The sequence below is a fragment of the Typopeltis vanoorti genome, chromosome 12, assembly GCF_054136105.1.
Source record: "Typopeltis vanoorti isolate ZY-2024b chromosome 12, IOZ_Tvanoo_1.0, whole genome shotgun sequence".
NCBI classification, from domain to species: domain Eukaryota; kingdom Metazoa; phylum Arthropoda; class Arachnida; order Uropygi; family Thelyphonidae; genus Typopeltis; species Typopeltis vanoorti.
Window position 1 is genome coordinate 9,353,220 of NC_143560.1, and position 24,505 is coordinate 9,377,724.

Sequence of the window (24,505 nt, forward strand, 5' to 3'; positions counted from 1 at the left end):
CTCTCTATTCATCATGTACTGAAAAATTTTCTTTGTGTCAATCTTATAGAATCCCTTTAATGACTTATAACTTTCAATAATGTTCCCTCTTTTCAGCCAATCAACTAAACTTTGCAATCTATTCTCATAGGGAGCATTCCAGAGACCTGTCACCAACTTAGTCACTCGTCTCTGAATCTTCTCCACCACTTCCTGATCCCCAAAAAAACCTAGATAACCAAATCTGTTCACAGTAGTCAAGATGTAGCCAATTCAGAACCTTATAAAGAGGGACAATAACCTACTTAACTTGTTAGTATGTTTTTCATCATTCAAGTAATCCTTTGAGCTATTTTGCAAACTTGTGCAATATGTCCTTTCCTTCATGCTTACAAGGTAATCAGAATACATTATGAAAAATTATGGAGACAACTACCATATTAGAGCAAAACTTTAGTTTAATATAAACCAAAATGAACACTCGACGTTTCGACCCTTATATCAAGGTCATCATCTGGAGCAATACACATATACATAAAGAAACAAACTGCACTACAATCTACATGGTTTGCTAAAGTTACTGACCAACTGTTACAACAATTATTGGCCTCTGGTGAGGGGGGGGGGGGGAAGCCTTTACTACAAAACCATTACTACATAATAATAGGACTCTAGGTTTGATGTAGTCAAGTTTTTTGTTCCTCCCCAGAGGTCAGGCCAATAATTGTTGTAACGGTTGGTCAGTAACTTTAGCAAACCATGTAGATTGTAGTGCAGTTTGTTTCTTTATATATATGTGTATGCTCCAGATGATGACCTTGATATAAAGATCGAAACGTCGAGTGTTCATTTTGGTTTAGATTAAACTAAAGTTTTGCTCTAACACGGTAGTTGTCTCCATAATTTTTCGTAATGTGCAATATGTCCTCTAACTTCAACTCCTCCCTGTCCACCATTACCTGCCGAAGTCCCTAGTCTCATCAATTTCCTGCAATCAGTACCATCAATGTGATACACAGTATGTAACCTTTTCAACCCAGTGCATAATTTTACGTTGTACAACATTAAATTGACAATCACTATCCTTAATGCAACAATGCCAATTTATTTAAATCATCTTGCAGGAATTTCTACATCACCTTTATTAATTATTGCTAAAGTTACTGACCAACCATTACAACAATTATTGGCCTGACCACTGGTGAGGAAAAAAAAAAAAAACTTTACTACAAAACCATTACTACTAAAACCGGGGAGACAACTCCCGAGTTCTGCACCATCAGCAAACAACTGAATATCCCTCCCTTAAACCTTTCCCTATATCATTAATTTACAAATTAAAGAGTAAGTGGTCCTAGTGCAGAATCCTGAGGTACTCCACTAGTCACCCTCATTATACTAGATGTCACTCCATCCTACACTACTTTATGGTGAAGATGTATGTAATTATAGGAAATGTATGTAACTTGCTAAATTAATTAAATTTCAATAATCCTAAAACAACTGAAAATTCAGATAACCCAATCAAAAATAAAAAAATTCAATTTTTCTGTTACAATATTAAGAAAAATGCTACATACACACACATGCAGTGCTTTATGTTGTCCGAATACCATGGGAAATAGTTTTGGATAAAGACTATTTCCCATTCCCAAAATGATGCTTCCTAGTGATGCAAGATAAATTAAAATTAATAAAATAGATAAATTACCTGGAGCTGCCACAAAAATGCACAGTTATAGCATTCAGAGGAAAAACATTTTTGTCACTTTTTTCTTTGGGATAAGGTGTAAATGTGGCAGTCCAAAAGAGAAGAAATACATAAATTTACACTGCCACCAAAAAAAATTGTTAGGACAACACAATCAGATAAAAAAGTGTTCCCACATATTTTCAATATCCAATGTCATCATCATGCTGAAAAGCATGCAGAATGACTTAAAGCTCCAAAGAACCAATTTCCATTGCTTCATAGTACAGTGCTATGCCTTTTGCTCGTGCTAATCAAGCAATGCATGTTCAATGTTGTCATCAATGCTTTTAGGCTACTGTTCTTTTCATGTGATGGAAACATTTATGATACTACTTGCAGCTGTTTGTACATCAAAGAGATTTTCTTAGCGTCAGATGACAAGAAGCCTTCCAAAAGAGATTTAACTATCATCAGTAAGTAATGTGGACCTGCCCATCATATATCTTAAATTTGATTCACTAGGGATTTTTTCAGCATAGTATCAACTTTGAATATTATCAACTTTATCCATGTATTACAATACATGGATTTATGATAATAACGTTTGATAAAAAAATAACAATAAAGAGATGACCCAAAAGTTGCATTCCATAGAGAATTGTTCAAAACAATTAATGGCTCTTCTCATAGTGCTGTAATCAATTGGCAACCTTCTTGGATGTTTTCTACTAAATTCTAAAACAATGGCTCCTTCTCTTCTGTATACAAATATCAACTAATTTTGTTTCTTATGCTAAATGATGAGGGAAGACCAACTGTGTTAATTTTTCCCATCATTTATTTAGGTAAAAGAGATTAATTTATATAATGATATAGTGTTAGCGGTTATTCATAATATCTGCATATCTTCACTACCTCTTTCGTTACCTTTTCGTTACCTTTTCGTTACCTCTTCACTAGATGAAGAAATGCAGGTGTGTGAGGCCGAGGTATTAGAGCTGTTGCACAAACTGAATAAGAATTCAGCAATAGGGACTGATGGAATATCAGCACGTGTGCTAAAAGAGTGTTCAGCTGAACTGGCCATTCATTTGACCAGGATGTTTAATATGAGTCTCAGAACAGGGAAGATTCTGCAGGAATGGAAGGAATGTATGGTAATTCCATTGCACAAGGGTGGTGCATCCAACTATCGACCAATTAGCATCTCAGGAGTGGTGGTGAAGATTTTAGAAAAATTGGTTATGGCCTGCATTCAGAAATGGGTTGACAGTGAATCTCTACTTTGCAATGAACAACATGAGTTTACTAAGGGAAGGTCATGTTTTAGCAACTTGCTCACATTCTATAACAATGTTACCATTGAACTAGACCATGATACTTTTGGATTTTGCTAAGGCTTTTGACAGAATACAGCATAGCAGACTGCTGCATAAATTGGAGAAAATGGTTTTGGTTATACAATATTAGCATGGATAAGAGGATGGCTGACTGACATATCAAAAAGTGGTATACGGGGATCTGAGTCTGCAAGGTTTAAGGTAACAAGTAGTGTACCACAAGGGTCAGTGCTTGGTCTACTGTTATTCAATCTGTACATTAATGAAGGATTTGACAAGCGATATACAGTTATTTGCTGATGATGCAAAGATAGGTATGGTAATTAGGAATGCTGCTGATATGCAGTCTTTGCAGAATGATTTGAATAGGCTGGAATTGTGGGCATGGGAAAATGGGTGTCTGTTCAATGTCAGTAAATGTAAAGTCATTCACTTCGGCATGATTAGATATCCAATGTCGTATTATATTGGTGGGATTAGGCTAGAAGAAACTGATGAGGCTAGGGATCTTGGAGTGTTAATAGATAGGAAGTTGAGGTTTAGGGGCCATGTGGCAAAGATTGCAAATACAACTCAAAAGATAATTGCAATGTTGAAACGAACATTCATATGTTAAGATAAGGATGTTATTTTGCCTCTTTACAAGGCCTTGATAAGACCTCACTTGGACTATTGTGCACAGGTCTGGTCTCCTAGTTTCCGTTGGGATTCTGATATATTGGAGAGAGAGAGTACAAAGGAGAGTGTTAAAAATGATATCAGGATTGTGGAATACTGATTATGAAGAGAGATTGAGAATTTGTTGACTGCAGACACTAGCAAATAGGAGAAGGAGGGGGCGATATGATTGAGACTTACAAACTTCTGAAAGGGTCATACAGGATTTCAATTGATGAAATTTTTCAATTTATGGAGGGTGGGGAAAGTACGCGAGGGCATCCTTGGAAGCTGAGAATGAAGGCCACCAAGAAGGATGTGAGGGCTAGATTTATCTCTCAGAGGGTGGTACGTGAGTTGAGTGGATTGCCATTGGATGTTGTGAGTGCAAGCAGCGTGAATGAATTCGAGAATAAGTATGATAGCTGTTGTGTAGTATGTGGCCTCCCTCGATGAGTCTGACTCCTGGGGAGTCTCTCTTAATATTAATATCTGCATGTTCACAGGGCTGGTTTGCATATTTTGAGGGAAGAAAAACTAGTTTCCAGGAGGAGGAACCCTCCACTTCTGTATGAGACTGGTTGATTCACCATTTGACTGAAAGACCTGATAAAGATTCTTCACATCTTAGATGGGATTCAAACCCAAATGTTTCAAATCAAGGGGCTCATTTATATCTGGACTATGGAGGCTCAAATAATGCATTAAGTTACAAATTAAGACAGAACTCTCAATTAGATTGTTGTAGAACAATTCAAATTGTAACTTAAAAGAATTAATGTTCATTGAAGGCATCCTGAAGAGACCAAATAAAAAATTAAGTGAATTGAATCTGATGAAGTTAAGCTAAATGTGGCCTTTAGAAAGTGTGCCTACCATATTTGAGAGAAATGAATGTTATCTAACCTTATTAAGGTTAGAGGAGTATTTCTTGGGTGGGTGTGTACTATTTTTTTTTTCTTTTTGTGCGTGTGGAAAATGTAGGAAATCTAGAATCTGAACTTGTTTGAAAGCAGTTAATTCTAAAAACAGTCTTTGAGATGTATAGTAATTTCTATGAAACATTTGTTTTCTTCTATTCCAAAGCATGGGCTGCCAATTCTAACTTATAATACTGATCATAGTGAATGATGTTTTTAATGTCTCTTTAGTATATAAGTGTAAATACATATTTACACTCTTCTGATGTACAAGAGGATGAGGCTGATCCTTCAAAGAATATATGAAGGTTGCTAGCTGGATGTTTTTTGATTTGATTATTTATGGTGCAAAGACATCAAAAGTAATACTTCACAAGGACACAGGTCATAGCAGTACATATGGTAATTGGTTAGTAGGACAATTACAAACATCCATGCCTTGGTGGGATTCAAACCCACAGCCTCTTGGCTGGAGAGCAGATATACTAACCACTCAGCCAACTGGTGTCAGCTGGATGTCTACTTTCAAAGGGCATGAAGATTACATTTATGAACTAGAGCTAACTATTCAGATATACAAGAGGGGGAGGGAGAATAGTTTTGTTGTCACAATGTTTCAGGTGTGAGAGGAATGGGGGGGGGTATGCAGTATTTTGTCTATTTTATTGGTGTTGTATAGGTTGTATCTCTGATAACTCACCTGTGACAAGTGGGTGAGTGGATTTCTGGAGTCCTGCACCCTACCACCCTTCATCCTAATATTATGGTATCCTCAAAATACTTACACAGCATTAGGGCTATTTGTTTTAATGACAAAACTCTTGCCACACTAAAATATCTTTATGACAATTTTTTTGGCGGTAGACAACCCCTATAAAATAAACAAAATACTACATGCCATCCCAATGCCCCACCCAATACCTACCTAAAACAAAAATCACAATAAAACTATTCTCATGCTTTATATCCAGTGTATATCTGAAAGAGCAGTTCAATTTCTTCATAACCTTCAAGCTACTTTCAAACTATATGTCCAGCTAGCAACCTTCATCCATTCTCCAAAGGATGAGCTTCATTTTCTTGCATATCCCAGAGTAGCTTGTGCCTGCCACTTAGCCAACTGTAAATAGACCTGATCATAATATGTCTTGAAGAACATAAGAAATGCAATCACAATCATTTGTATGGCAAGTCAGGACTGGCAGACCATGCTCTGGATACTTCTTACAGGAGTAAATGGCAGTATAGAGGTTACTATAGGTCTGAGAGACTGTTTTTAGAATTGACTATTTAGACTTACATGCTAGTTTAAACTCATTATTAGGTTTTATGGTATGAATACAGAAAATATAAATAAAAAAACACAAATTTAATTGATCCTATATTTCATCTCAGACACTGAAACAATACTAAAACTGTGAACACACACACAAATGCACAAAACAATATGTGCAAAAATTAGATTGAAAGCCTAAAGTCCAATGAGGAGCATCTTCTATGGATAGTGTTGGGCGGGAGACCTAAGAATTAGTTTTCCAAATATTGGGAAGTTTAATACAACCATATTTAATGATTTTTTTTTTTTTTTTAAATCTGCTGCTAATTCTAAGAGGTCAAAAAGTTTATATTTGTTGTGGCGAAGCATAGTTTTTTTTTTTTGTTGTTTTTTTTTTTGTGCAAAGTATCTAAGACAGCTAGACCTAACTGACCATATTATGGCAGCAAATGTATTTCTTACGTTCTTCTAGGAGGATATTAGCAGATCTTCCAGTTTGACTATAATATGATAAGTTGTAGGAACAAAGAACTTTGTAAATACTTAGAACAGAGATAGAAAGAGAGAGAGAGAGAGAGAGAAGTTAGAGGATCCTTGGGAGAGCAGATCGGGGCAGCCAGCTTCAGATAAGGTTTGAGTACAGTGCAGTGCAGAGATTGTACTCTTTTTTAGATTTCTCAATAATTTTCCTGAGGTGCCCTAATATAAGGAACGGTGATGGCATTACCATCATCGCATTTGCATATTGAGAGGGATCTCAGAAATAATTAATGTGTTGATTTTGTTTTTGGCACTGTAACCATTGGACTAGTGTCATACAGGAGAATTCAGATGTAAGGGAGGCCTGGGTAAAACAGAGGTTGGAGACTGCTGACAAGGATTTTGATATCAATACTGATGAGAAAGGGGGAGGGGATGATGGGAAAGTTTGTGTTTGCACTACCAGTGTGAGTAGGTTTTCTATAAACTGAGAAAGAAAGGGTCCCAATGAGAAGATGTGTGATTAGAAAAGGCAGGCTATTATTGTTTTCTTTTGCTATAGTGAAGTGGATTCTAGGGTGCTGGCTGTTGAGATGGAGGAGAAAGGAGTCTAATGGGTCTGAGCCATGTAGCCAAACAGAGAACACATCATCAATGTATCTTAGTCAAATGGAAGGTTTAAGAATAGCAGTATCAAGACCATGTGTTTCGAAATGCTTCTCTCTCTTTCCCTAGCCAATTTATTTATTAGCTAGGGAGAGGCCATAGCTATACCCTCAATATGTTTATAAATGATATCTTTCCAAGTGAGTAGCAAGAATGGATGGGAAAAATTTAAAAGATGGCGGAAAAACATTTTTCAATAAATTTAAAGTGTCAGAAAGATAGATATTTAGTGAGAATCTAGCATTCATACTGATAGAACTTTGAATCAGTGTATATTATTTTTTCTTTATTTGTGTACAGAGTCTATCAAAAAAATGTATATACACTTTAACAAATGTCATCTATGGACTTTTCGAAGTTGGATTGAATTATGGTAGCAATGTGTAGCATGATGTTCTCTCGATAGATGTCGTCACTCACATAAATACTAGCATCGACATGGGACCGGTAGGACAGTCAAACAAAATGGCCGAGGCACGATTGTTGTTCGAGGAATGCAAGACTATTTTAAAGTGGTATTTCAAATTTGAGAATGTTGAAGTTCAACGACAATGGAGGCGTGAGTTTGCAACACAACCTCCAATGTGCCTGACAATTGCATGTATTCATGATAAGTTTGAGAACTATGGTACCATGTGTGATGTGCACAAGGAAAGATCCAGGACGCCTAACACAGCAACAAGTCCTGCTTCCTCGGCTATGGTGGTGAAACAGTTTACACACTCGCCACAGAAATCTACCACACAATGTACATGTGAGACAGGAATTAGCAGTGCAAGCATACGGTGCATTCTTAAAGCAGCTAAATAGAAAGTTTACATCCCAAGATTATTACATGCAACGAATGAAGATGATCATGATCGAAGAATGCAGAATTGTGAGAGAATTCAACATATGGTAGATGAGGATGAGGAGTTTGTGAGGAAGATAGTTTGGTCTGATGAAGCACAATTTAAGCTTAATGGAACAGTGAACCAGCAAAATTGTGTTTACTGGGTTCCAGAAAATCGTGTTATGTAGACAAGGCAGTCAATTTACTGGGCTCAATGTCTGGTGTGGATTATCACCTAGGTGTTTTATAGGACGTTGTTCAAAATTTTTCCACTTCGTTATACTATAAATTAAAAATACCAAGAAATTAGAAATTATATACTTGGTTTAATCCTTTATCCAAGTGTAAGCAAAGAAAGTTTGCACCTGACCTGAAGTATTTTCAGGACTGGACAACTCATGGTAAAGGTGGTATGACTTCACATTACTTGCCTTAGTATCCCATAATGCAAAGTACATCTTGCAGACATGTACGAGGGTAGTCTGAAAAGTTCTCAACCTGACAATCAAAAAAAAAAAAAATCAGCTAACGCCTTTTTATTCCCGTATATGGAGAGTAGGCGAGGCCATTTAGCCCTATCTAACTTTGGTAGACTGAGTGGGCAGTTCAATCTCCACTGGTCCAATCAGAGATAGATGGCCCAAGGCTATCACTAATTAAGCGGTACTCAGTGAAGAGAGATGGCTCAAATGTGCTGCCATCTCGTGGTCCCTAACACAATATATTTAATGTCTGAAAATAATGTGGGTTCTACGGTCGATTATCTTGAGTTTACAGGACGAAAAACCCGAGTTTCCGGGAGGAAAAACCCGCTTGCCTGTGCCAGAGATCGACTAACTCGGGAACCGGTCGAAAAAAGGTTTAGAAAAATTTCCTCTAGTCGCCAACTAGACTCGAAACCAAGTCTTCCTTCATGCGGCCAAGCACCGTGGTGTGCAAACGCCACATCCACTGAGCTACACAGGCAACCTAACAATGAAAAAAAAAAAAAAAAAAAAAAAAAAAAAAAAATTCATAATTTCAAAATTATTTTATTTTTCAACATAATCTCCCTTAAGACTAATACATTTATTCCAGCGATGATCTGGTGCCATTATCCCATCCCCGTAGTGGTTCTCAGAAAGATCTGCAAAATATCCCTCTACAGCTGCAATCACCTCTTGATTCAAAGAAAAACGCTGACCAGGGAGGAAGAGTTTTAGTTTTGGGAAGAGATAGAAATCAGAGGAAACCAAATCTAGGGAATAGGGTGGATGATCCAACAATTCATAGTCTAGATCCCTTAATTTTCCCATTGCCAAAACACCTTTGTGAGCGGGTGCACTGTCCTGATGAAAAATGATTTTTTCCTTCTGCAAACCAGGTCTTTTCTCAAGAATTTTTTCGTCTAGTCTGGTTAAAGGATCGGAATAATATTCCCCGATTACTGTTTTACCCTTTTCAAGATACTTAATAAACAAAATGCCTTTAGCATCCCAAAACACCGATACATGACCTTGCCTGCTAATGGGAACTTTATCTTCTTTGACACTGACCAACCGGCTTCTGTCCACTGTCTTGACTTCTGTTTAGATTCTGGTGTGTAATGGCGAATCCAAGTCTCATCCATAGCAACAAATCGACACACAAAATCAGTTTTATTCTTTAAAATGCTTTCATGCGAGTATATTTTTGATCCTGTGAGCAAGCACAGCACCCATCTTATGCAAAGCTTTTTCATTTGCAATTCTTCATGCAAAATATATCCTATACATTCTTTTGAAATGCCTATAGTCTCAGCAATTTCACGCACTTTGACTCGCAGGTCATCCAATACCATATCGTGCACTTGATCAATGATTTCTGCAAAGGACGTTCAAAATCCACTTTTTGGACGTCCTTTAGTGGATCATCTTCAAGGCTGGTACGGCCATTTTTAAACTCGGCAATTTCTTAATTGTCGAAAATGAAGGAGAAGAGTGCCCATACACTTTTATGAACTTCAAATGAATTTCTTTTTGCATTAAACCTTCTTTTATAAAGAATTTTATAACAACACGATACTCAATTTTATCCATTTCAAGGGATACAGACAATATTTTTGCTTCAGACAGCTGTATAAAACAAACTATTTGATAGAATGACCTGCAATTTCACATGGATGCTTATGACAGATGTACCAACTTAGAAAAAAAAATTGTGCCGATAGTGTTGCCATCTATGGTTGAGGCCACAGATGGCAACTTTTCAGACCACTCTTGTATAATTCTATGCATTACGGGAAGGGTCACTACCAGCACCCCTATCCCCCCCTCTCTAATAAAAAAATCACTTTAAAAAATCGTTTTTTTTAAAGTATTTCCTCCTCTTTGGTGCCGTTACTATCCTAGTGCCTGTGTGCATCGCACATCACACATATAGGCAGCGCACCCTTGAGCCAGACCCAGAGGTGATACCAAAGTTGAAGTAATGCAGAAGTCATATTTTCATACAGGAGTTGCCAAAAGGTGTCACACCTTATTATTATAATACTCTGGATTAGAGACAGTTAGTTGTTGAAAGTTTTTCCACTTGGTTATACTGTAAATTAAACATACCAAGAAATTATATACTTGGTTTAATCCTTTATCCAAGTGTAAGCAAACAAAGTTTGCACCTGAAGTATTTTCAGGAGTTGGGCAACTCATGGTCAAGGTTGTATGACATATAATACTTCAGGTGCAAACTTTGTTTGCTCACACTTGGATAAAGAATTAAAACAAGTATATAATTTCTTGGTATCTTTAATTTATAGTATAACTAAGTGGAAAAACTTTCAACAACTATCTCTGATTCAGAGTATTATAATAATAAGGTGCGACACCTTTTGGCAACTCGTATATAAAAATATGACTTCTGCATTACTTCAACTTTGGCATCACCTCTGATTTTGGCTCCCACTGATGAGACCTCAATAAAGGTTGAAACTGGTCTAGATAGTGATCCTTCCCATAATGCATAGCAACAGATACGAGACCCTTCAACACCTCTGTGCATGTCGAAAGAAGGAGAATCCATTCTGATAATAGGGTAATCAATCCGTATTGTGGGATGAGTGTTTATTATTACACATTGGAAAATTAACTTCTCTTTTATGATCATTCTAGTTTTTAAAGTGGTAATTATTTTGCTTGTATGATAGTTGGACAATTTTATGTATAAAACACATGATTTCACGTGTCGGTGACCATTTCGTACATTGCCTTATTTCTTTCCCCCCTTCAACATGGATTGACACTTCTTTTCAGTCTGACAATGATAGCTCTTGCTTCTGTGGTCGGACTATACCACCTTTACTACCCCAGTCCTGAAAATACTTCAGGTGCAAACTTTGTTTGCTTACACTTGGATAAAGGATTAAACCAAGTATATAATTCCTTGGTTTCTTTAATTTATGGTTTAACAGGACCATTCTTCGTTGAAGGTACTGTTACTGGTCAAGTGTACCTAGACATGCCACACACACATCCCTTTAATCTGCCATTCATGAACTTTATGGGAATGATCAATTTCTCTTCCAACAAGATGGTGCACTACCACTGAGACATGAGCGCTTACCTCGATGATAGTTTGCAGGGACAATGGATAGGATGAAGAGGCGCAGTTGAGTCCCCCCCCCATCGTTCTCCTGATTTAACACCCTTGGACTTCTATCTATGAGGGACTCTAAAAGGATGTAATGTATCATAGAAAACCAGCTACATTGGTTGCCCTTCGGAAAGAAATCGAAATGGCATGCGCAGTAATCCCACTGGATACTTTGGTCAACATTGCCCAAGCAGTAGTTTGCCATAATAATAAGTATCTGGACGCCAATGGTAACCACTTTGAGCAACTCGTATAATTGCAGAAGTCAAAGGTAACTTGTATTCATCCCTTGATGTCTGTATAAATTTAGTATTACAATTTTTATACAGGTTTTTCTTTTGCTGAAGTGTATACATTGTTTTGACAGACTCTGTATGTGTGTGTGCCTCTCTCTCTTTATCAGCATGAGATGATTTCTCAATGCTGATAAATGTTTCAATCACTGAGACAAATTACAGAATTGATTAAACTTGTGCTTAATTATTTATATGTGCTGTATTTATTCCATGAAACCTAATAATGACTGTTCTGAGAATCAGCTTCAGCATTTCAGTTATGAAACACTACCATAATATCAATAAGGACGGCTGCATTAATTTGCCTAAGATGTGGGAGAGTCATTCTATGAACAACTATTTAACTTGATTTCTTCTAAAAGGTTGCCTCTTAAGACAGTAGTTCTTTTCAATTACAGTTTAAACTGTTTCTTCAACAATCTGCTGTGTGTAACCACAAATGCAGGGCAGCGTTATTACCAAATTTATGTTTATACCATAAACTATTGTACATAAACATAAATTTGGTAATAACACTGCCCTATCTTATTCTTCCCATCTGTCCCTAAGGATGGGATGAGTCCTCCCCCTAATAAGGGGCTTGCACTGAATTAATGCAGCCAGTTTGTCACTCCGCTTCTGCATCCCCTAAGGGCAGTATTCTTGACTATAATTCGTACGTGTTCACTGAGCTGATTTGCTTGTTCTGGGGGACAAAAACCCGATGGGAATCAAACCCAGGTCTTTCTGACCAAAGGGCTTCGTCTATATCGACTGAGCTATGGAGGCTCAGTCTGCCAGCAATATATATCGCTGTGCAGCAAAGCACTATAATTTAGTAACATTTCTATCACAAGTACATTATTTTAGCAAAAACATTCAACTACAATATCTGATGAAGTGCTGGAAGATTATTTGGAAAAAGTGACTCGTAGGAAATACTTTTTTTTTTCATAATAGGTCTCTGTTTATACTTAATATGCATATATATATTAAAATATTTCAATTATTAATATTGAACTTACTGTGAAAAATTTTTTTTGAAAATCTGCTTCAATTCTGGCTGGTTAAAAGAATGTTCTGGAGAATTTACCGATGAAGAAGAAACATCTAATGATTTTATGTTGTTGCTACTGCTGCTTAATTCTGAAGATCTTCGAAACTTAAACTTTCTAAATAAACAAAAACAACAAAGAAACATATGAAAAAAAAAATGAAAAAAAAAGTATATCATAATACCTTCTTTTCTTATTTTTGTAATTATATATTAGAAATATACACAAGAATTGGCTGACTGCATGGCTTCCCCATTCTCCAACCTACAAATTGTGTGGGTTGGAATCCCACTGTCATGGATTTGTGAATGTCTTTAGGTGGATTTCCATCATCCAGTGTGAGATTATTGCCTTGTTCATTCAAGATCTGAAGTGGCTTGAAAAACTACCATGTATGGTCTTTGGTCTTCTAGAGCAGGATTTCTAAATTAACTCACTGAGTACTAACATAGTTATGTTAGCATAATCTTTCATGGATTACTAATACTCGTTGCTAATATATAGAAAGAACTAAGGAAATTATCAAAAGATGTCACAAACTTAATCTGCATCCAAACACCCATGCAGAAATATTACAAAAATGAAATGTCAGCAGTTCAGAAAATAATATAACAAGACAAAAAGATCACAGCACTAAAAGCAGACAAAGATAATGCCACAGTAGGCATGAAAACAGCTATAATCTACAACACTGTGACCTCACTTAGCATGCCACAACACAACCAACAATTTCTTAAAGACTGGCCAAAGGATACTGAAAAGCATCTTGTTTCAAATATCTGCTAATTTCCAGAATTTATAAAGCTCCAAAAAATACACAAGCAAGACACATCACTGTGCCCATAATGGATGTCATATTCATCTACCTCTTTTGTGTCTCTAAATATCTCGGACAGATCATAGTCTTTACATGCAAAAACACTGCATAGTTTACTTAAAAATGAACTGTAATAGAATCCTCTTATTTAATAATGAGCCTGGATATCAACCTGTTCACCACAGGACTATTACAAAACAACTATTTCCACCAAACAGCATGACATGATATGAAGACTGCATCAACAACACATTCTTCCAATTCCTAAACAAGTACTACAAGTAGGAAGAAGTCCTAGCAATGGGCTACTCATTATCTCTGCTTTTAGCCAACCTCTTTAAATGAACTGTGCAAAAAACAGGCTCCAGGATTACAACATATTACAACCTATAAACTTTGGTGGCTATGCTATGTGGATGATGTATTCATCATCTGTCACAGGTCAGCAAACTACAGAATTATGCTGATCATCCCTGCACAAAGTTCACTGCTGCTGAATTAGAAAACAACAGATCTCTGCCTTTTTTTCTAGACCATCATAGTGTCATCCACAAAATAAACTTACCTATTTGTTCTACAGAAATCAATGTGCACACAGAAAGATACTTCATGCAAAAAAAAATGGTATTATAAACATGCTATGACCAGCAGTAAGGAGAAAAGAAGTGAAAATCTCTAACACCTCAATCTTCTCCTTCCAAAAAGTGGTTATAATCAAAAAATGATAAACCTCCTAAAAGAGTCAAACAAATGGACAGCAGTAATATAGAGAAGCATATTGCTTCTCTATATTACTGCTGTCCATCTGTTTGATACATACAACATGGCAATATGTTCCCTTACATATTGCCCACACACACAGCATTAATCTGCTATAGGTCTTGTGACTTTCGTGTGAGATCTTATGTGTGTGTGTGTGTGTGTGTGTATAAGATCTCAAAAAGATTGCACCAACAAGGAACAAAAGCAGCTTTCTTCCCAGTAAATAAGCTCTTAGGTCTCAGTCTCCCTCTAAAACCTCTCCATTCACCACTCAAAAAAAAAATGGAACTATACAACTGTAGGACAAATAGGTTGGTCAGCAGAGATATACATGTCAGAACACATGAAGGGCATGGGAGGAGGGAAATATATACATATATATATAAAAGAATAAATAAATCACAACCAGCAGCAGATACAACAGAGACAAATCATCTTGTATCAACATACCAACTTAATCTGCCTTACACCTTTTATATTTAAAGCACCTATTTCCTCTCTCTCTCTGTCATGATGGATATCTTCATCTCTTTGGATTTTCCCCAAAACCATTCCAGGGATTTGTACTTCCCTGTACTTTTCTTCATAGCCATAAATGAACTTGTTTTGCTAACCTCAAATCCAATTCACAATTTTGCCAAAGACAATACATTCCATTCCTCTTCTTCATTTGATAAATTATGTAATGCTCAAAACAATACTAGCTTTAGCTTCTGAAACCAAACCTTCAAAATTTACTTCTTATATTCAGTCTTTACATTTCTCTAAATTAGTTCTGAATTTAAGTGTTGTTCACATGTAACGTGTTGAATTTTGTTTGTTCACAAGCACTGATATTCCAACTGTTATTGAATTGTCAAGTGAATGGATGAAGACAATTTAAAATTATAAATACAATACTGTAATCATTAAACAGTTTATCTTTAACTGTTTAATGCCCACCGATTAGAGATCCTTCGACACTTCTGCGCATGTCAGAAAAAGGAGAATCCATTCCGATAATAGGGTAATCAGTCCGTATTGTGGGATGAGTTGTTTATTATTACAGGTCGGAAAATTAACTTCTCTTTTATGATTATTGTAGTTAGCTATGTTGCTTGTATGACAGTTGGAAAATTTTACCTATAAAGCAAGTGATTTCGCGTGTTGGCGACCAATTCGTACGTCCTTCATTTCTTTGTCCCCTTCAGCATGAATCGACTATTCTCGGCAAGACGCCAAGCAGAGACCTACAAACGGTGGGCGAACTATAATGAAACACATGCTCCATGCATATGATGTTACAAGTTTTTTAATTTTGTTATATTTTATACGTTTGTTCTATGTACCAGCGACTTTGAGTTGTCTTTACCGTTTGTATTCTCTGAAGAAGCCAAACAGCCCAGTTGGTGAAACTTGTTGGCATAATTTATCATTAAATTTATTGGTCAAAAAAAAAAACTGAGTGTAATCTTATTCTAAAATTAGATAAAAATACCATTACTGAATGTATGGAGTGTATGATAATGAAAGAATTTCACTATTGATGGAAGTTATGTGTATGCCTATTGATCAGACGATTTCTTTAATTTCATGCTGTGATCTAAGTGATGTAAGATTCATACTCTGAATTAAATGACTGAATAACTCAAAAATAGCTTTGCCATTTAAGTCAAGACTGAAATTTCTAATGTATATTGAAAGATTCTAAAATATTAATACTGAATCAAAAGTTACTGTGGTTATATACGAAGGACGTCCAGAAAGTAAGTTCCGTTTTTAAATATTTTCACTGTAATGTTGTGATCGCAATGGTGCACATGTGTGCTGAGTTTGTTGATTCGTAAGCAAGACATTGGTACCATTTTCAGACATTTTCGCAGTGTGTATGCTTCTTGGTGTGTGTTTATAATGTCTAAGAAAATCGAATCACCCATTGCATGTGAAATTAGGTCAGTTATCCGTTTCAGATCCAGAATAAACGATGTGGCATGCTTACCAGGGGTGCTGTTTTGATCATGATAACGACAGCCCACACACAGCTGGCATAACACAGCAACTTCTCACCACCTTCGGCTGGGAACAATTCCATCATCCCACCATATAGTCCTGATGTCGTGCCAAGCGAATTTCACCTGTTCAAACATGTGAAATCTTTCCTTTCTGGATGGCAGTTCCAAAACGATGATGAGGTCAAAGAAGCAGTCAATACGTGGTTTGCGTCATAGGCGGCAACCTTCTATGATGAAAGTATACAACTCTTGGTGCCCTGTTATGATAAGTGCCTGAACAATGGCGGAAATTATGTAGAAAAGTAGTGAAAGTTGTCTACTTTAATTTCCAATAAAGTTTTTTTTTTGTAAATATATCTTTGTTTCTCTGAGAGTCCATCGGAACTTACTTTCTGGACATCCCTCATAGTAAATATGATCCTGTTCCTGGAACTTTAATACAAAGAAGGATAAATTGACGAGATTTGGAATTGTACAATTTATCAACTGTACATAATCTTATGTTAAATATGCATTTTTATACTCTTAAATCTTTTACTTTGTATATATGATAGTAATTTAGAGTCAATGTACCATCAATGATATGAATTATCTTGATCAACCATAGATATATTATATATATCATCATGCATATCAAGAATTTAGGCCTAGCATGTCCTGTTCCAGCCTTAGAAGTCATCGTTGAATCGTTTACGAGGACGTCCTGGTTTTCTTTTTCCTAATGGCTTGTACTTTAAGGCTTGTTTTGGCAATCTTTCAGTTTTCATTCTTTGAACGTGTTCCATCCATTTATGTTTATATTTTTAAATTTTTTCTATTACTGGTTCTTGGTTTAATTCTTTCATAATATCTTCGTTTCTTTTGTGATCAAATAGAGTATACTTTGCAGTTTTTCTCATAAACTTCATTTCTGCTATTGTTAATCTTTGTTCGTCTTTTGTTTTATTGTCCAGATTTCACTTCCATACATTAAGACAGGTAGGACTAATGTATTGTATACTTTTAGTTTGGTTTGTTTTTAGAACTAGGTTTGGTTTAAATATAGTTAATTACACCTGTTATTTTTAAATATTTTGCAATTTTTACATTTATATCTTTTTCATTTTCATATGTGATCATACAGCCTAGGTAGTTAAATGAATTCACCTGTTCTAAGATCTTATTATCTATTACTATTTTAGTACTTGTTGGATCTTGTCCTTTAAAGGCCATAGTTTTTGATTTTTCTGTTGATATTATCATACCTTAATCTTTGAATATCTCATTTAGATCTAAAATAGCTTTCTATAAGTTATCTTCAGAATTTGTAATTATTATTTGGTGTAAATTTTTATTCCATTTTATTATTATTTCATTTAAGTAGATATTAAAAAGAGTTGCTGAGAGGGGACATCCCTGTCGGACCCCCCTTGGTTTATCTCTCTCGTATATGATAGCTCGTGATTTTAGCGCTTGTGTAAAACTGGTGATTTTTGGAGTTTTTTGTGTATGTTTTTCCTTAGAAAATTGGTTTTATAGTATATTATAACGATTTTCGTGTTTTTAGAGTATTTTGTGTGTCTTTATAACATATTTTATTGGGGCTGTCACCGCTAGAGGGATTCGTAGTGTGTAGTGTTCGTGAAAGCTCCGGATAAGATAAGTATTATTTTCAGTTATCGTTGATAAATTTATTTAATATTGCGTAGTTCTGTTTGCCTTGCGTCTCTTAGTGCATCTTCTTGTGTGTTTTTGGTGTGTTATAATTTATAATTTGATAAAATACGTTGCAAGTAAGTATGGCTCCAATACGAAGGAAAATGGCAGCCAGTAATGATGGTTCGCCATCTTTATCAAAGAACGGTAGTATAAAAGAGATGATTCAGTGTACTAGCTGCGAAATGTACGCTTTGCGGAGTGCGGTCGGAGTGTGGTTAGATGATAATAAAGGAGTGAACGTGTGTAGAAAATGTAGGGAGAATGAGAAATTGAAGAGTATTTCAGATCGTGAGTGTGATATTTTTGTCAAACTTCAGAATGAAGAAAATAGGGATATGACAAGAAACGGCGAGGTTGTACCAGAGAATTGTGAGAGTGTGAATGTAGAAAGTGTGAATGATACTATTAATGGTTTTACTGAGAATAAAAAAGATGAGATAGATGCAATGAGTGAGATCGCATTGTTGAATGGTGCGATACAAAGGGAAAAACAGCAGTTAGAGCGTATAAGCAAAAGTTGACTGAATGAACCAGCCAATAATAAAAAGTATGACAGGAAAAATAGGCGTATGACTGTGAACATGAACAAAATGAAGGATAGAGTGCTGTATGGAGACTTGTTAGTACGAGATGTGATAGTAGAGGATTTGACAAAATCGTACCAACCTGGTGCGACCATAAAGGATGTAACTGAGTCTGTTAGAGAGCAAAAGGAAAGGGTGAAAGAAATGATTGTTGTGGCAGGTATGAATGACTTGAAAGGAGACAAAATGGAAATGATAGAAGACCTGAATGAATTGTTTGAGGTAGCAAAAGAAAAGAGTGAGAGAGTTAGAATGATTAGTCTTTTGCCACAGTATGACAGTGAAATGTTTAAAAGGAGGGCCATAATTGCGAATGACTTTATGCGTGGGTTATGTATGACGAGTGGTGTGGAATTTGTGGATGTGTGGAGTGAGTTTGATGGGCGAAAGGATCTATATAAGATGGATGGCTTGCATTTGAATGGTTATGGTGTAAGAAGACTTGAGAAAGTGTTGCTGAATGTGGTGATGTGCAAATTCAGGGAAACTAGATTTATTAAGGGGGGGGGGGAGTAGATATACAGTCCTTAGAGAGGCAGTTGAATGTAAGAATGAATATAATATACCCGAGCAAATAAGGACAACAAATCAGAGTGGGATAGTTAATATAAGGCATCAAGGTAGGGTTGGGGCTAATGGGGGTCTTAAATTCATGTACACTAATGCTAGGAGTATTAGGAACAAGAAGGAAGAGTTTTTGGCCATGGTTGGCACTTCCAGACCACAGGTTACTGGTATTAGTGAAACATGGCTTGCTGACTGTAGATGATATAGCTAGTGGGATTGAATGTGATGGGTATAATGTGTTCAGGAATGAACAGGGAGAATAAAATGGGAGGAGGAGTATTGTTGATGATAGCTGATGAGCTGCAGCCAAGGAGAATAGAAGTTGAATTGCAGGATAGAGAAAAGAGCACATTTGAGGCCATTTGGTGCGAGATTGTGGCTAGCAGAACCAAATATACAATTGGGTGCTGCTATAGACCAGGTGATGGAAAAGATGGTGGTGACAGTATGCACAAGCAAATAGAAGAAATGAGTGGAAGGAGGGTGATTATTATGGGAGATTTCAACTATGGTTGCATTGATTGGAGTGAGGAGAGGACACATGGGAGGAAGGAATTGGATTTTATGCGGTTATTAAGGGATAACTATCTGCGACAGCATGTAATGAAAAATACTAGGGGTCAGAGAGTGCTTGACCTAGTAATTACATCTGAGGATTTGGCTGTAACAAATATGACCACATTGCCACCAATCAGTGAGAGTGATCATAGGGTCTTGACTTGGGAGGTGGCTAAAGGTGTAGAATTTTCAATTAAGACAGGGTGCATGTGGAATTATCGGGCTGGAAAGTATGACAACCTTAGGAATTTGATTGGTTCAGTGCCATGGCATGTACAACTACAAGGACTAGAAGTCGATAGTGCATGGGAGGTAGTTAAGAAGTGTTTGCATGAAGCAATGGCTGACTGTATACCTAGAGTCCGAATAATAAATCAACTAGGGATTAAATGGATGAATAACACCATTAAGCTTGAGCTGCAAAAATAGAAACAACTATGGAGGGAATTTAAGGAAAAAGGTGACCGGGAGGCACACGAACGGTATAAAGCACAGGACAGAAGGGTGAGTGTGGTAAGAAAAGCAAAAAAGGATTACGAAAGAACATTGGCCATGCAGGCTAAAGAGAATCCTAAACAGTTTTTTAAATATGTAGCAAGTAAAAGGAAAAATGTACATGGCAGAATGATTTTAAAGAATGCCGATGGTAGGGAGGTAACTGAATCAGTTGATATAGTCGAGTTACTGAGTGAGCACTTTGCAAGAATATATCATCCATGTGGTGACATTGCAGAAACGAATGTACCAGTAGATTAAACGGGAATTGTGGTGAATGAAGTGGAGGTGAGTAGTCCATTGCATAACCTCAATGTCAATACATCTGTAGGACTGGATGGTATACCAGCTATGTTGTACGAGAAGCAGCTAAAGAATTGTCAGTACCCTTGACCATTTTGTTTAATTTGAGTCTCGGGTCTGGGTTAGTCCCAAGGGGGTGGAAAGAGGGGAAAATAGTTCCACTGCATAAAGGTGGTTCCAAGACTGCTGTTGTAAATTACCGACCGATTAGCATATCAGGAATCATTGTCAAGGTCTTAGAGAAATTAGTCAAGAAAAGAATACAGGATTGGATAGATGAAAATGGGATATTGTATGGAGGGCAACATGATTTTGTGAAGGGTAGATCATGCTTCAGTAACTTACTCACGTTTTATAACACAGTGACGGCTGAACTGGATAGGGGTAATGGGTTTACAGTAATACTACTGGACCTTGCCAAGGCTTTAGATAGGATACCACATAGAACCCTAATCAGTAAACTGGAGCAGATGAGGATAGATATAGGGTTGGTCAGATGGATAGGAGGGTGGTTGAAGGAGAGATACCAGAGAGTGGTTTATTCAGGAGTGGAGTCTAAAAGACGGCTTGTGACTAGTGGAGTGCCACAGGGCTCTGTTCTTGGACCACTGCTTTTCAATTTGTTCATCAATGATATAAGAAAGGATTTGAGAGGAAGTGTTCACTTGTTTGCTGATGATGCAAAGTTGGGTAGAGTAATTATGAGTGCCCAGGATGTCAAAATTTTACAGGATGATTTGGATAGTTTGGAGGACTGGGCTAGGAAAAATGGATGTCAATTTAATGTGCCAAAGTGTAAGGTTATGCACTTTGGGGTGAAAAGAATATCAGCAGTATATCGCATTGTTGGAACCGTACTCCAGGAGATAGATGAGGCCAGGGATTTGGGAGTGTTGGTGGATAGGGAATTGAAGTTTGGGGGGGGGGGGGGGGGGGCACATAGCAAAAGTGATTAAAACAGCTCACCAAATCACTTGGCTTCTGAAAAATACTTTAACATGCAGAGACAAACAAGTTGTTGTTCCTCTGTATCGAGCCTTGATAAGACCCCATCTGGACTACTGTGCCCAGTTATGGGCACGAGGGTTTCTTCGTGATGGGGAGGAAGTGGAGAGGATCCAGAGACGATTGACCAAGATGATAGCAGGTCTGTGGAATGAACCTTATGAGAATAGGTTGAAGATTTGTGGGTTGCAGAAATTGGTCGATAGGAGAAGGAGGGGTGATATGATTGAGACATTCAAATTACTGAAGGGTTTCTATAAGATTGATCCAGAAGATATTTTTGTAAATATGACTGGTGGCGGGAGGACTAGGGGCCATGAATGGAAGCTGGGCAAGAGCGTGGTTGACAAGGGTGTTAGAGCTAGGTTTTTTACTTGGAGAGTGGTGAATGAGTGGAATAAGTTTCCAGAGTCTGTTGTCGGTGCTATGACCATGAATGAGTTCAAGGCAAGGTATGATAGATACTGTGTGAATGTCGAATAGTTGTTCTTGACATGATGTTAGGGCCTCCCTCGATGAGTCTGTCGACTCCTTGGAGTTGCCCGGAACAATAATAATAATAATAAAAATTTAATCTTATTTGTATTTGATCATTTTTTTATATACTTATGATAGCTTTTAGGATATTGTTTGGTATTTGTCTTTCTTTTAATATGTTAAATAATATGTTTCTTTTAACTTTGTCAAATGCTTTTTCAAAGTCAATAAATGCAATATTATATATATATATACACACACACACACACAGCTAATTCTCTTTTTACATGGCTTTTTTTACACGATTTTAAATAACACGGTTTAGAAAACAAAAGCAATTCTATTTTTACACTGTATATTTTGATTTAACACACTTCAAAATGGCATTTATTTTTAAAATTTGTTTGAATTCAGTTCTGTTAAAAAGGGCATTTCCATTATAATTATCACGTCCTAGTATGGTATATATGCACTTAAACTTGAATTCTGGGGGAACACCCTCGATGTTTTAAATATCAGGGATTACTCTATGCTACAGAATGTAGACAAATGCCAAGTAGAACTTATATAGCAAAATCACAAAAAAGTGTTGGTGGCTTTAAAGCATCTAAGGATCATATGACTATTATTTTGCAGCAATGCTTCAGGAGATTGTATATTTAAACCGTTACTCAATAATCTATCCCTAAGACCGCAGGCAATGAAAGGTGTGGATTTTAACACATTACCAGCGCACTGAAAGACAAAAAAGGTTGGATTACAAAAGAAATTTTTAATGAATGGTCCCATCAATGTTTTGTTCCAGTAGTTAAAAACTATTTGACAAAAAAAAATCTGGATTTGAAAGTTTTGTTGATTATAGAAATAACAGAAGCTGTCCTCGAGAATCTCAATGAAAAAGAAAAAAGTTTTGATGGAGATGAAGAGATTCTACTCACTGCAGGATTAATTAAAGAAGGGCTTCAAATGGCTAGTAAAAGTGCAAAGTCATTTTCTTGCACATGATCCAAATACTGAACAAGCTGAACAGTTTAAAGTTGAACTGAAGTCACATGTGGTGCGATATGAAGAATTATAAAAGATCTAGTCAAAACAGGAATTCAACGATTAATTACAGAGTTCATGGTAAAAAAACAAAATCAAACCTTCAGAATTATTGGAAATTAGTGCTAATTTAGTTCCTTTTACTGAAGAAAACATTTTGCCATTGCAGTATGAACAGGATGGCCAAAGTGTTTCAAGTGATGGAAGTGATTTAATTCCAGTCTCACACAAAAGAATGCGTCTACTATCAGAAAATGATGGCGAATAAAATTTAACTAATAACTATATGTGTGCGTATATTTGGACCTTTTTGAATTTCTGTTTTATTAGTGGTGCACTATTTTCTTTAGGAGAAGCATATGTGTGTGTGTGTGTGTGTTGTTTTGTTTGAAAATAACTTATTGTTCGTATCAGGTTTTCACATCTGGAACCATTGTTCTATTTTTTCATATGCACTGTATTTTTTTTTACACAATTTTTTCTGGAACCAATCTATCATGTAAATGAAGAATTGAATGTACATATACAGGGTGTTCGGGATAAATTTGACAGTTTCGTAAGGAAAAAGAAAATCTTCTTTGTATCTATTAAATTTAATGAATTGACAAAAAAACATTACAGGCAGAGTTAATTACAATACTATCAACAAGATTTACTCAAAATAACCACCATTAGCATCGATCACAGCTTCAATTTTGCTTCGGAACCTCGAACAAGCTGATGCTACAGTCTCCCTGGGAAGGGCCGCAAAAACTGTTTTAATTTTATCCATTAACTGGGCTTTTGTATTACTGGAAGTGCGATTGGTGTCTTTTTCAACTGCGCCCCATACAAAATAATCCATGGGGTTAAGGTCTGGGGAGTTTGGAGGCCAAACATTTGGACTGGTGAAGTCGTAGAAATTTTCAGACAACCATTTTTGACTTTTCCCAGAGGTGTGGCAAGGGGCCGAATCCTGCTGCCATACATACGGCCTACCATTGGCTACCCTTGTTATCCAGGGCTTGACTACAGTTAGCAACTCCACGAACAAAGCCCGAATTCCAATGCCAGGGTTCTTCAACACCTGTTCCTGCAGATTTGCGAGGAATTCTGCTGTACGAACGCAATCAGATCGTCTGCTAGGGATCTTTCTTCTTGCTCCATCCTCGTAGTCACCATTGCAAGTCTCTAGTTCATGCCTGATTGTTTTTACTGTATTCAGGGAGCATTGGGCAGCAGTCGTAATATCCTTATTTTGATGGCGGGCACGAATCATCATGATACAAGTTATTCTCTTCCATGATTCAGGTGGGTTCCAGCTATCCATCCTTTCTGACATCTTGTATATGAATGAAGAAGGGTCCAAACTTTTAAATGAAGAGAAGTGTGTGTTAATACATGTAACTTACGGAAAAATATAATTAATTATAAATATGTCAAATT

General features: G+C 36.6%; 1 protein-coding gene across 2 annotated transcripts in view; it reads right to left on the reverse strand.

Moving 5' to 3' along the window:
* LOC150100573 (recQ-like DNA helicase Blm) overlaps window positions 1-24,505 on the reverse strand; it is a 317,833-nt gene that overhangs the window by 275,946 nt on the left and 17,382 nt on the right. For both annotated transcript variants that reach the window (XM_090401345.1, XM_090401343.1), the window contains one exon: window positions 12,750-12,896. In XM_090401345.1, the coding sequence (XP_090257471.1) occupies window positions 12,750-12,896 (147 nt within the window). The remainder of the gene's footprint in view (window positions 1-12,749; window positions 12,897-24,505) is intronic.